This window comes from Akebia trifoliata, chromosome 3, assembly GCF_017979445.1.
Source record: "Akebia trifoliata isolate Shusen 1 chromosome 3, ASM1797944v1, whole genome shotgun sequence".
Lineage (NCBI taxonomy): Eukaryota > Viridiplantae > Streptophyta > Magnoliopsida > Ranunculales > Lardizabalaceae > Akebia > Akebia trifoliata.
The window spans coordinates 12,747,690-12,762,772 of NC_141377.1; the positions used below are offsets into that span (position 1 = coordinate 12,747,690).

At 36.1% G+C, this 15,083-nt stretch overlaps 1 protein-coding gene across 1 annotated transcript in view; it reads left to right on the forward strand.

Moving 5' to 3' along the window:
- The window catches only part of LOC147406015 (P-loop containing nucleoside triphosphate hydrolases superfamily protein), a 32,964-nt gene extending 18,479 nt beyond the window's left edge, over window positions 1-14,485 (forward strand). Inside the window, exons 2-7 of the mRNA XM_086433939.1 lie at window positions 3,080-3,223; window positions 3,307-3,381; window positions 3,509-3,708; window positions 3,813-3,987; window positions 4,107-4,523; window positions 14,340-14,485. Of these exons, the coding sequence (XP_086290065.1) occupies window positions 3,080-3,223; window positions 3,307-3,381; window positions 3,509-3,708; window positions 3,813-3,987; window positions 4,107-4,523; window positions 14,340-14,471 (1,143 nt within the window). The 3' untranslated portion in view covers window positions 14,472-14,485. The remainder of the gene's footprint in view (window positions 1-3,079; window positions 3,224-3,306; window positions 3,382-3,508; window positions 3,709-3,812; window positions 3,988-4,106; window positions 4,524-14,339) is intronic.
- Window positions 14,486-15,083: the final 598 nt, after the last annotated feature.

The following is a 15,083-nucleotide window of genomic DNA, read 5'->3' on the forward strand; positions in this document are numbered from 1 at the left end:
AATGTGTGTTTTTTGGGTATTCTCGTATCCAAAAGGGTTATCAGTGCTATAGTCCCACATTACGCAAATACTTTGTGTTGATGTTACATTTTTCAAGTTTACACCATACTTCTCCACTGGTCATCTATTGATACTACATTAAAGAGTATTCATTTACCTGTTCCTGTTCCTATTTCTTAAACTAGTCATGCTCCACAACTTCGAGTTTATCATAGGAGGACTACTACTGTATCACCAACACCAACTTCTTTGTCGTCTGAAGATCCATTTCCACCTCTTGTATGGGTACTTCCTTCCGTTTAGGTAATGGATGTTGCTTCATCTTCTAGTGAATTACTTATCATTATTCGCAAAGGTACCCGTTCTATGTTACTAGATATCCTATCTCTAATTTTGTTTCTTATGCTTCTTGTCTTCTTTTATCTCCACTGTTTCTATTCCTAAGAATCTCTAAGGTGCCTTATCTCACCTGAGATGGAGGATAGCTATGGTAGGTGAGATGGATGCTCTACATCATAATGATACTTGGTATTTGGTTTCTCTTCCTCTTGGGAAGCATGTTGTTGGTTGTAGGTGGGTCTACGTTGTTAAATTTCATCCCGATGGTATAATTGATAGATTGAAAGCTTGATTAGTTGTTTAACGATTCACATAGACTTATGGAGTTGACTATGCTAAGACTCTCTCCAGTTGCAAAAATTACTTCAGTTTGAGTGTTGATTGCATTATCTGCTATGTCTGATTTGCCTTTGTATTAGTTAGATGTTAGAAATGCCTTTCTACATGGTGATTTATATGAGGAAGTGTACATGGAGCAACCACATGGGTTCGTTACTCAGGGGGAGACCGAGAAAGTGTGTAAGCTTCAAAAAACAATTTATAGTTTGAAGCAATCTCCACGGGCATGATTTGGTACGTTTAGTGATGCGGTTCTTGCATTTGGGATGATGCGATGTGAGACAGATCATTCAGTTTTCCATTAGAAAATTGAAATGGGGTATATGTTGCTTATAGTCTATGTTGAAGACATTGTTTTGACCAGTAGTGATGCTGATAGGATATAGAGGTTGAAGTTTTATCTTCAACAACAATTTCATACCAAGGACTTAGAAAAATTGAGGTATTTTCTTTGTATTAAGATGGCTCGTTCAAGTTGTGGTATTAGTCTCTCTCAAAGGAAATGTGTTAAATTTGTTAGAAGAGACATGGTTATTTGGGTCCAAGCCAGTGAGTACTCCCATGGATCAGAAGTTGAAACTTATAGTTGAACAAGAATATGTGTTTGATGATCCCAGCAGATACAGGAAGTTAGTTGGAAAGTTGAATTACCTTACCATCACAATTCACAAGACTAGACATCTCACATGTTGTTAACATTGTGAGTCAGTTTATGGAAGCATTTAAGATGCCACACTGGGTAGTTGTACAACATATTATGAGGTACCTAAAGGGATCTCTAGGGCGTGGTTTGTTGTACAAACCAAATGGTCATACTCAGATTGAGAGATATACAGATGCAAATTGGGCTGGTTCTTTTTCAGACTTGAGGTCTACCACAGGTTATTGTATCTTCATAGGAGGTAATTTTGTATCATGGAAAAGCATGAAGCAAACAATGGTGGCCAGATCAAGTGTAGAAGCTGAATATGGAGCATGTCTCATACTTCTTGTGAACTTAATTGGTTGAGACATTTTCTCTAGGAGATTGGTTTCATAGTAGAGACTTATGAATCTTTTATGTGATAACCAGACAACCATGCATATAGTTTTCAGTCCGGTGTTTTACTAGCGGATGAAGCATATCGAGGTAGACTATCATTTTGTTCGTGAAAAGTTTCCGAGTGTTGAAATTGCCATCATATATCAAGTCTGGAGATCAATTTGTTGATTTGTTTACTAAATCGTTGGGAAGTGATTGGGTTACTTTTCTGTGTAACAAGTTGGGATTATATGATATATATTCTCCAGTTTGAGGGGGAATGTTAGATATATCGGTATTTTATATATATGTCATAAGGGCATATGTGTAATTTCATTTCATTTCTAGTTTTACATATATACCACTGTTCATAATGCAAGCCTGATAAACCTCTCTTTATATAATTAGACCCCAAGGTTTCATTTGGTATGAATTATCCCAAAACTAAGTTGTCCCTTCATATCAACAGTGTAACCTTCAAAAGAAATGACGGAGACAAATGAAATGGGACCAAACATCTCAAACAAAATTACGATGACTTATAAATTAACAGAATCGTCACTAGCTTTGCACAACGAACAAAATTTGATTATAATAATACCGCGAGAAATAAGGTGCTCCACAGTCAAAATTTTATATAGGGCAGTTATCCAATGATGAAAGACACTTTTGAGGGAATTCTTGATCCCTAAAATATGAATGCTGGGAAATCTCAACTGCTTGACTATGCCAGCTAAAAACGATCTGAATGATGGAACTCCATAGAAACTCCTTGCTTACACCCAAATGGCTTCATAACAGGAGAAACCTCCGAATAAGAAAAGGATATTTGTTTTTCTGTTTTTTATTTTTTATTTATTGCTTTTGATGTAGTTTAGGTTGGCCCTTCTTGACCTCCTCCCTGTATGTTCCCTTCTGTTTTAATGAAATTAACACTAATCAAAAGACAAAAAAAAAAAAAAAAAGGAATCACTAGCAAGGGACGTGTAAAAGGAAATGCAAATAGGAGTCTTCTAGTCTAAAATTAATTATTCATGATCAATATAAATGACAAGCATAAACCCAAGTAGAGAAATACGGCCAAGTTCACAAGGAATAAACATCAACATCAGCATTAGCATCAGCATCAAGAGAATCTATACTTTCTATAGAATTACTATTTAATCTATAATTACTTTATATTGGACAAGCGAAGGAGATTTAGGTTTTCCACTGGTTTAGCTTAAATATGTTTCCTGTCATATTGTGAGCTAATAGCCGATTGAAGAGCTAGGAAACTTGGGATTGTGCTTTCAGATTTTACAATTTTGATGATGGTACTAGAAGAAGGTAACTCGAATTTTGCATTGAATATTGACTGATTTCTTTATTGGACTTTAGTATTATGCCAATGCTGGGCTGAATACATGCTTGGTAACACATTCTCAAGACCCTACTGCTGAATATCTTATGGGGTGTAAGATCGGAACTTCTCCTACTGTATGCAAGAACAACCTTTCGGCTGTTAGGTTGGAAACCTCTAAAGTGTGTCCTTCTTCCCTTCTCTCTCTTCTATTCTACTTAAAGTTGCATTTTTTTGAGCTGGGCTTAGTTTAAAATAATTGCAGATGCTTCTTGAACCTCTCAACCGGATGAAGCAAGCAGATGCCCATCTTAACTTGTCCCAAGGGGTTCTTGAAGGGGTGGGTATGTAATATTCTCTCCTTCACTATTAGGTGCACATCTGTTAAAAAGCATAACCAGGCTTGATTGATTTCTTTGAAATGAATTTTGTTTATACTTTACACGGTATTTTATTATGTGGAGTAGGTGGTGGGTGAAGAGCTTGGAGTACTTCCTGGTATGGATTCTATTTTCACAGCCTTGGCACTTGAGAAACTGGTAGGCTTTCTAGGAAGGAGGACTGTGGCTAAAAAAAGCCACTCACAAGAAAATTTTGACATAATTATATATGATGGCATTAGCAATGAGGAGACGTTGCGAATGATCGGTGCATCTGAGAGAGCAAGGTTAGAGGAATTTCCTTTTGATAATACCCTTTCTTATTCCCCCAGCACACATACACCCTCCTTTCTCTGGTGATCTCTACCTGAAATGATATATTACCAAACAGATGGTATTTGAGATATTTGCGGAACATGGCTGAAAAGACGGATATTGGGCGATTGATTGCTCCTTCACTCTTGAGACTAGCAGATGAAGCTATGAGGTTAAATGATGGTGGGTTGCGCCTTCATGATGGAAAAATGAGTGCAGATATATGGGATGACATTGAACAGATTCTACAGGTATTCTTGTTTTGGTTGTATCTGTCTTTCTTCTCAACTTGGACAATCTTTTATCAATTCAAATATTGGGGAATTTTTCTCAAATAAGCTTTCTTCATTCATGGTTATGTGGTCTGCAGAGAGTGTCCACTGCCTTTACCGAACCATCAAAGTTTGGCTGCTACCTCATGATGGACCCAAGCAGCTCGACATCTGTTCATTCTGCATTACGTTATTGGGGTTGTGCAATCCAATCAGGTGCTCAGATTTCTGGTGCATTTGGCTTTGCCCCTCCACAAGCTTGTGCAGAATCAGCAGCACTAATAATAGAGAAAAAGTTTTCACCTTTGCCTTTTGCACTAATGCCATACCTTTCAATGGATTCCCCCATTGCTTGGGATACAGTTGTGCTCGGGGAAGATGCACGTAATCTTCTTTTTGCTGGAGCCAGCAGTAGTAGTAGCAAGTTTCAGTCCTCAGTAAAGTTTGATAATGCCAAGAAGACGGTGACCCTTTTCATGCCAGGGTTTGATAAGTCAGAGATCAAGCTATACCAAGTATGTCCCATATCTTTTTTTAAACTGGATCTCTGGCTCTTCCCTTATTCTTCATTATATTTGTGTGAGTTATGCTATTTCCCGGTATTATTAGAAGGATTCCTTTTTCTTTGAAAAGCATGGTTAGATAACATGAATTTGTGATGCACCTTTCATAAGCAAATCACAAAATAGGTGTGGTTATAAAGCTTTCAGGTTCTAGGTTATCACAGCATGCATTTTTATCATCCTCACCAAAAATTAGCCCTAGGCTCATCTCCATGTGTGCCACCACAGACCCTTTTGAAGAACAATGAATTTCATCACCATGTAAGTGTTTCCCAGCCCATATTTATACAGTTTTATTATGATTTTTACAAAGGCCTGTAGGTGGCTCACATCAAAATGAGTGAAGGTCTGTCTTGACGAGAACACCTTTAAATTCTTTAAAGACTTTACTCCAATAGGAAAGGAAACTCATAGTAGAATTATGATCTCATGACAACGCTCTCGCCCTTAAAACAATCTGGAGTTCCTTTCTTTCCAAATACCCCAACATACGACGAATGAGACTGTCAACCGTAGGATCCTTTTCGCACCTGAAAAAAGAGAGCCAAGATGCTACCAACCTTCAAAGAAACATGAGATAGAAATTTGAGCTTGAGAAGCTCAAAGAGATTAAAAATGGAGAAGAAACAAGACCAAATCTTATGAGCAAAAAGACAAGGAATAAGAAGAAGGTCAACGTACCGAAGCTGGGTAGCTGCCTAGCTTGTGGTTCGCTCTTACAAAGGGAACAATAATTTGCTGCAACAAAGCCTTGATAAATGAGTTTGTACATTGTGAGGATTCTATTCAGGATGACTGTCCAAATAAAAAAGGATATCTTTGATGGTATATTTGGACCCCCAAACTACAACATGAGTAAATTGAGGATATGATTCATTGGATAGGGACATGATAAAAGGATTTGACAAAAAAAATCCTTTCTAGACTTCCATTCCTAATTCAACGATCTTGAGTTTCTACAGGACTCTAGTTGACTGAGATGTACGATGCCCTAACTACCCTTTTGAACTTCCCTGTCATTCAAAGCTCTTCTGAAGCCAAAGTCCCAAGCACACATACACCTTATGAATTAAACAACATACACAGATTTTTTGTTGGACAATGCATATAACTTTGGAAATTGATCCTTTGAGAGGCTTTGGGCTGCACCAACAATCTTACCAAAAATGCACCTTATCTCCTCTTCCAATCCTGAAAAAGATTACTTTATGGAAACTAGAGGTACCTTCATTACTCCTTTCCACACACCATGGCCAAAGGGCAATCTCACCCCCAACTTGAAGCCCCTTTGCCAAACTTTGCATTAATAATTCTCATACGCCTAATATCAGTCTCCAAGCCAAAGTATTACAACCATTTCAGAAGAAGGGCCATATTCATCACTCTCAACTTATGGAATCCAAAGCCCCCATGTTTCGGTGCACAAATACGATTCCAACTAATTAGATGATGTTTCTTTTGCCTTATCATTCCCCAAGAAATCCCAAAATAGTTTACTGAGCTTAATCTCCACACTTCTAGGCATAGGTAAGAGCGAGAGGAAATACATCGAAACACTTGACAAAGGGCTTTTAATAAGTCATCTTTCTTTATTAAAAAGATACTTCAACTTCCAAGAACTTATTTTGCTGCCCACTCTTTCTGGAATCAGATCCCACAGCTTTATTATTTTAAGGAATAACGAAGGAAAGATAGATCCAAATAAGAGGAGGGGAAGGATTCCATGTGATACCCCCATGCCTGAGTCAATGATTCAACATTCATACAAGATCTCCATTCAACTTCCTAGATAACATCCTTCTCTTGGCCGCAATGTTGACAAGGGAGATAGAGGGTCACCGTGTATTAGACCATCAGAACTCTTGAAAAATCCAACTAAGTTGCCATTCATTAACACCGAGAATGACAGTGAGGAAATGCATTTCATGACCAACTAATCCACTTCTCTCCAAACCCATTTGGCCCAATATATATTACAAAAGTTTCCAATTGATGGTCAGTGACCCTTTTATAGTTGATCTTGTATACTACCCCAGGTAATCTCGATCTTCTAGATTCAATGCATTCGTTAGCAATTAATAAACATCTAGGATTTGACGCCCCTTTACGAAAGCTCCTTGTGCAATCCCAATAAGTTTAGCATGGGTGATTTGGTTCTAGAAGCAAGTAGGTTGGAGATGATTTTGTAGATCGATCCCACCATACTAATCAGTCTCATATACAAAATACTTCTACGCTCGCCTTCTTTGTAGATCAATCCCACCAGACTAACTAGACAAGAAAGTGGTATCCTCCGTTGTTTGTCTTCACACCCAATTTGTTATTTGTCAAAGATGCGTTCTAATGAAAATGTTCCTTGAGACATTTTTTGTCCTTTTGATGTACTAGATCATACCACCTTGCACTCCTTCACATGTGCATGATCATCGTATCCAATTTTAAAATTTAAATTCTCTAGATGGAAATTACTTTAGAGTCTAATCGGATTTAAAGTCGATTCACGTTTTTCTTTTATTGTTGATTTCTCTAGGCTCTTAATGGTACTTTTAGTGCACCTCATCTTCTTCAGGTTGCCTTGAAACTCAGGTTTTGCCGAAGATGGTAGAATTGATGCAGGACTATGGAACTAACTAAAATGATGGTTCTGAGATTATGAAGAAATTACCAATGACAATGAATATATAAACTATCGGATTCTATCATAGAAAATGAGAAAATTCTTATAAATAGCTAGCAAATAATTCTAGACAATGTTTTAAGTTCCGCCAATTTGAATCTAAAATATTAAATTGAGGGATCTTATGAAAGATGGAACTTCCAACTAGCCTAAAGTATTAATCTAACAATATCCGAGAAGATATAGAAAATTAGGGTTCCTAATGTTAGATTGAGGGTTGGAAGAAGGTTAGATTAATAAAAATAAGGTATTAGGATGGTCTAAACTTGCTGTAAATTATTGGACAGCAAGTGAGGATGATTTTTGGATTGATTTTGGTCGATTCGGTTAAGGTTTTGGGACTGGTTTTTGTTGAGCAGCAATATTGTAGTTTTGGTAGAGGATTTGGTAGGTTCTATTATGTGTAGGATCTCTAAAAGATGTTGGTAAAGACTTACCTAGGGTTTATAAATAGAAAATTATGAAAAAATGATGAAAAAAAAGAAGTAAATGAGACTATACCTACAAACCAAGAAGAAAATGAAAGATATTGATGATTCTTACTCATCAAGATGAATGCCCCAACATTCGAGATAGGAAAACTAGAAATTCTATAGATTGTATAAAAAAAAAGCTCTACATAAAGATGTGCTTAAATAGTAAAACAAAACCTTAAAGAGAAAAAAACCAAAGCTACCCTTAAGTTAAAGATAAATTACAAAAATTTCTAATTTTTGTAACTCTCTCCTAAAATTTCAACCCTTATAAACTTAATAAAAAGACATACTTAACCAAGCATCTATTCTTAGACCATGGGCCTATAAAATATGAAAATAAGTCCCAAAACATAAAAAAAAAAAGTTCAAAATAAAACCAAAAAAAAAAAAAAAAAAAATTTAAATAAATTCTAAGGATTCTAACACTATTGTCACATGTTGGTTATTCTAATTCAAGCAGCAAGTCTTTCTTGATCCAAATGCAGCTTACATACAATCTACAATGTGGAGTCTTCAAAAGATCTTGCACACGGGATCTTCAAGTCCTCTCTGTGGCTATCACCAATTCACAAGGAAGCTTGTGATTTTCTCTTCCTATGATAATATTTAGAAGGTGATGATCTGATGTCCCCATCAACTCCCCCTGATTGGGAAAAGTTCGTTTTTGACGAAATAAAACTATGGTATCGCTCCAAGAGATCTGGGTCAATCTTTTGTAACCTTGTCTCTATAAACCAAGAGCAATCTGAATCTGGCAACTTCTTCTACTTAACAAGAACTTTCTAATATCTTTCATGTTGGGTTGAAACCACTTGATCTCAGATATCCTTTATTTCTTCTTACTTTTGAGGTATACTAGGTGTAGGAGGCAATGGTATGGGAATTGGTGATGGAAAATGCCATGGGTCATGGGTTGGGTAAAAAATAGAAGTGGAATGGTTAGCATGATGATCATGAGATGAATTATTGGGTGGTAGTGTTGATCCTTGAAAAGGCGCAAGATCTTCCACATTAAATGTTGAACTACTTCCCATGTTAGATGGAAGCTCTATCACATATGCATTAGTAACCATTCTTTTCAATATTTTAAATAGTCCAACATTGTGAGCTTGCAACTTCTTTACAACTCTCTGTGAGAATTGCTCAGGTCTAATACGAATCATCAAATAGTCACCTACTAGAATTTCCTTAAACTTGCGGTGTGAATCAGTATGCATTTTATAATTTTCATTTTTTCAAGGTAATTCTTTTCCTAATCTTAGAATGCAATTCATGAATATGTTGTGCAAATGATTGTGCCGACTTGGATGGCCTGTGTGAAATTGCCATAGGGATGAAATCAATAGGTGTCCTACGCTTGTAACCATGAACTACTTCAAATGGATTCATGCCTGTGGTCTTATTGACAGAACTATTATATGCAAACTCAGCTATGGAAAATATGGAATCCCATTATTTAATATGATCACCTACAAGACATTGCAATAAATTTCCTAGACTCCTATTGATCACTTCAATTTGACCATTTTTTTGTGGGTGGTATGTTGAAGAAAATTGCAGTCTAGTACCCACCCATTATATGCCACAACGTTTTTCAAAAGTAACTCATGAATTTAACATTCCTATCAGATACTATAGTTTTTGGTAATCCATGCAAACGAACAACCTCTTCAAAAAATATTTTGGCAACATTAGAAGCGTCAGAGGTCTAAGAACGAAATGAGCCATTTTAGAAAAACAGTTTACTCCTTTAAAGATGGAATCATGCTTCTTGATAGTCTTGGGAAGCCTAAGCACGAAGTCCATGCTAATATGTTTCCAAGGGGAGTGTGGCACTGGCAAAAGGGTATACAACCTAGTATTCTCCTTTCTCTGTTTTGCCAGTTGACAACTACCCAACAATTTTGGCTACATCTCGTTTGAGACTTGGCCAATGAAATCTATCATCAGTAAAGACAATAGTCTTGTCTAGCCCAAAATGTCCAGCCGCTCCATCAGCATGGAGTTCCCAAACGAGGAAGTCTAGCAATGAGGTACGGGGAATGCAAAGTTTAGTGTTGTTAACCAGGTAGCCATCCTGTAAGACAAACCCATTGTTATTGCTCGCTAGATCACTCATAAGTGAACTGTATAGTTCTCCAAAATTTGGGCACATGGGATATTCATCTTTTAATCGCTCAAACTTGGTTACTTCGACACTCATAGAGTGTACTAATGCAATTCTAAGACTTGATGCATCCGTTAGCTTATTCTCTACTCCCGCTTTATGTTTTAACACAAAAGTGTACTCTTGTAGAAATTCAACCCACTTTGCATGTCTTGGGTTTAATTTCTTTGGGTAACTAAGGTACCTAAGGGCTTCATGATTTGAGAATAACACGAATTATCGCGGTAGTAGATAATGTCGCCAATATTGTAACATAAAATTCCTTTTCATGAGTAGAATATTTTTTTTCTTGCCTCATTCAGTTTCGCGCCATCAGTTCCTTGTGGGCAAATTGTTGCTTCTTGATCGCCTAGCCTCAATTTGAGGGGTGATGTCAATAAGATACACTATATATATTTAGCCATAATTATTCTCTCTAGTTATAGCATGATTTTGTATCATAGTTGTGGATATTTGTCAGTCAAATGCAGGATTTATATTTAGTCGTAATTAGTCTCTCTAGCTATAGCATGATTTTGTATTATAGCTGTAGATATCTTGTAATTAATAGGAAGATTATAGTTTCCTTATTTAGTCTCTCCTTAATTGTTGTAATTGCTGACATTCAACCTGGTAATCAGCTTGATACTTTCTATATAATATGAGGAACCCTCACAAGGAAAAGTATTCAGTGCAATTGACACTCACATCATGGGGTATGAGCTCTGGACGTAAGCCCATCCTAAATCTAGAGAGGGTTATGCGGGGATTTTCATTGACATCACATAGTATCATGTACTCTTCAAATTTCGCGACATATTCATTGGTAGTCATAGATCCCTAGTGAAGGGTTTGCCATTGGTCTAGAAATCTCTCTTGATAGGATGGGGGATGACATTTCTCCTTGAGCTTATTTTTCATCTTAGCCCAATTGACAATGGGATACTCATAAACTCTCTCAATCATGCGTTCAACATTAGTCCAATAGATTTGGTTTGGCCCACTAATTTCATCTTGACAAACCTCACTCTACGACCTTCAGACATCTCATGTCACTAAAAAAAAGTTGTCTATGTTTGGTAACCAGTCAAGAAAGGCCTTTGGGTCAAGTTGTTTATCAAAGTTTGGGACCTCAATCTTGACGTTACGCATAACTCTATCATCAGGATCATAATCCCAAAACCTTAACACGCCGTGGTAGAGGTAATCTACTTTTTCCTTCGCCTCGACCTACTAAACCTCCACCTTGACCTCCAATATTTCCCTCAGTGTCATCTAAGGCATCAGGGTTCTTCTGTAAGGCAAATTCCTAAGTGGTCAAGCAACCATTGATCTCGGTGGTATTTTGAGCCACACGGTCTAAAAGGGCTGCTATTGCTCGAGTAAGCTCATCGAGCTCCATCTTAGGGTGGTCAACCTAAACACTACGAGTGGACATATATGCAACCTAAGACTCAATGTTGGCCTAAAACTTATGCACAAAATAATTTATATGAAGCCTATACTAAATGTGTGATGATAAAACCCTAAGCTAAACCTATGATCTCTAATACCAAATATGATGCAAGACTATGGAACTAACTAAAATGATGGTTAAGAGATTATGAAAAAATTACCTAAGACAATGAATGTTATAAATTACCAGATTCTTCCACGGAAAATAAGAATAGTCTAATAAATAACTAACTAATAATTCTAGACTATCTTTTAAGTCTTGCCGGCCTGAATCTAAAATATTAAATTGAGGGATCTTATGAAGGTAGAATTCCCAACTATCCTAGGGTATTAATCTAACAATATTTGAGAAGATATAAAAATTTAGGGTTCCTAACGTTATAACTAGGGTTGGAATATGGTTAGATTAATAAAAATAAGATTTTATAATGGTCTAAGCTTGCTGTAAATTATTGAATAGCAAGGAGGGATGATTTTTGGATTGATTTGGTTAGGGTTTTGGGACTGATTTGTGCTAGGTAGCAACATAGTAGTTTGGGAGAGGATTTGGTAGTTCTATTATGTGTAGGATCTCTAAAAGATGTCGGTAAAAACTTACCTAGGGTTTAGAAACAGAAAAATCACAAAAAACTATGAAAAAAGGATGAAGAAAAAGAAGAAAGTTAGACTATACCTGCAAACCAAGCAGAAAATGGAATATATTGATGATGAATGCCCCAACATTTAAGATCGGAAAACCAAAAATTTTATAAATTGTATTAAAAAAAACTCCATAAAATAACATAAAGATATAATTAAATAGTAAAATAAAATGTTAAAGAGAAAAAGACGTAAGTTACCTTTTAGTGGAAGATAAATTACAAAAATTCTCTAATTTTCGTAACTTTCTCTCTCCTAAAATTTCAATCCTTATAAACTTGATAAAAAGACATACCTAAGTTACTAAACTACCCCCATGCATCTATACTAAGAGCATGGGCCAATAAAACATAAAAAGGTCAAAAATAGAAAATTAAATAAATCCTAAGAATTCTAACTCTTTTTAGTAATTTATTTTATACTATCTTTTTAATGGAAATCTATAAGAATATCTCTATATTTTTCCTTGTTTTTATTCAAATTAGTCAATTATTTATATTCAAGAAACGAAAAAAAATAGAATTATATTATTAATATTAAATAAAAAAAAAAAATTCTATTATTTTTATTTTAATAGTCTCTTTTTAAAAAATGAAATAAATTACTTCCTTTTTCTAACTTTGAATTTTCTTGATTTCCATCAAGATAAGAATTTTCAGAAACTGGGCTATTTTTATAGCCCTGTCATTTGTTGATCATTCTAATTCAACTAAAACAAGTCTTCCTCGATCCAAATGCAGTCCACATGCACTCTCCAATGTGGAGTTTTCAAAAGATCTTGCACATGGGGCCTTCAAGTTCTCTCCGTGGCTATCACCAATCTACAAGGAAGCTTGTGATTTCCTCCTCGTATGGTAATATTTAGAGAGTGATGATCTAATGTCCCCATCAAGAATACCTTGAGATTTCTTTGGTTCTTGATTTGCTGCATCCTAGTCCCACGTCTTTTGTCTCCTTTGATTGGAGTTTTCCAACACTTGAATCATAATAGGTTTTTGACTTCAATTCCGATTGAAACATTGATTTGTTATCGATGATTTGTATCGCCGGAAAGATCCATCTAGGGTAGTAGAAACAATGCTATTTCAAACGCTAGTCCTTGCCACTCCAAGATCCATGAATTTTCTTGTGCATTCTGTTGTCCATCAATCCCCCAAGTTTATCTTTTATGTCCCCACAGATGATAGGGAGTCCCATCAATTAAATCTAGCATTGTCCTAAAACCTGCTATGTGGTCTATTAACGAGAGCAAATCAAGGATAGAAATTGACTGACATAACTGATATCCTTGGGGATTTTGACTTTCATAGCTCTTCAAACAATTGTGTTGACTTTCCTTAGGGGTGGCAATGGGTTGTGTCATGTGGTGTACGGTCGTGTTGAGGTATGGATGTTCTGAACTCATTTATTAAACAGGTAACATGACATGACCCGTTTAATAAACAGATTGAGTAGTGTTGTGTTCAGGTTGACACATAAAACTCATGAACACTACATGATTGTAACCTGCTTAACCTATGTTTCATGATTTACATGGGTTATATACAAGTCGGGTTGTATGCCGGTCAACATGACACATTAATGAATTGATAATTAAATGGGTCGATGTCCCCAACTCGGACACGGCCCATTTAATAACTGGGTTAGATGAGTCAGCACGGTTACGAGCTGGACATGATTAAGGTTTACCCAAAACTGCTAACTTTGTATTGTTTTCGAGTCATGTTCGTGGGTTGTGTTATGAATTGCCACCCTATCTTTGCTAATAGACTTTGAACAGTAGTTCACTTCTGATTCTTTTCCAAAATCCCATTAATTTCGAAAAGTTTGGGATCCACTTGAGCCAGCATCTAGAATCTTCACAGTAGCTTGCTTCACAGTGATTCTTCACCTATTGTGTCTCATCGCTTTTTAGCATCTATAGATTCCACAGACCAGAAAAACCGTGCAAAAAAATGATGCGATTTTTCAAAACAAGGTACCAATTGCTTGGAGAAACGGTAGATAGTGGCACGTGGTCAACTCGTGCCCCATGTGTAGATGGAAATTTTAAGAAAGTCTTTGTTTCATAATCCTCCTCAAGATATCTTAGCAGACTTTGTAAGTAGGTCCACCCCTTCATTAGCATTTGATAAACCAGAATGTCAAATGCACAAATTTGAATAAGAAGCATACCTAAGCAGTTTGCAAATGTCTCTTAAAACTTGATGAGAAAAATCTGTGCTAGTCTGCTGGACATGTGCATCCATCCTGCAAATTTCATTACTCGTTCATGTTGGCATTTGTGTTGTACTTGCATGGTTGACTTTCTTAGCTTTTAAACTAATTATTTTTTATTATTATAATGAGCATTGTTAATTGTCTGGACATTGCAGTACCGGGGAGGATCCGAGTTACTGGTAGAAGCCGGGGACCAAAGACGTGTCATTCATTTGCCTTGTGCAATCCAAGGAAAGGTGGGAGGTGCTAAGTTCACAGATAGAGTTCTTGTAATTACAATGAAGTAGGCCTTACAGTTTCTCTTAGAGTTTCTAAAAAAAAAACAATAAAAAGGAAAATTGGCAAGAGACAGTAAATGAATTTATTCAACCCCAATAGAAAAAAATTGATTCGTCTGTATGATTGCATTGGGAAAATGGTTTCTCCTAAAATGCAATTACTAGGTATATGATTACATATCTTACCTGAAATTCATTCCCCTCTCAAAGCGATTTCCACTTTGGGCGGAAAAATGTTTTCCCACCCCACAGATATTATCAGTGATAATTCTTTTTATTTATATTTTTATGTCACGTCCTTTTTCGTCCTTTACTAGTTATCATGTAATATTTAAATAGGAATGAAGGAAGAATAAAATATACTTTTATGAAATTCTTCTTCTCTTCTCTCCTCTAAATCCTAGATCAATTTCTATATGCTATCAAAGCCTAAGAATAAGTTTGAGTCAGACTCAAATTTGTTGTGTTGCCTTCAAGAAAAGATATTCTATACTAATATGAGGTTGCATTGAATGCAATAATCAAGACATAACCAAAATGTTCTCAACTTCCCTTTGAACGTACTTAAGATTTGAGATGTTAGGTTGTTTCTCTTTTTCATTCAAATAAATCGTCTCTTGT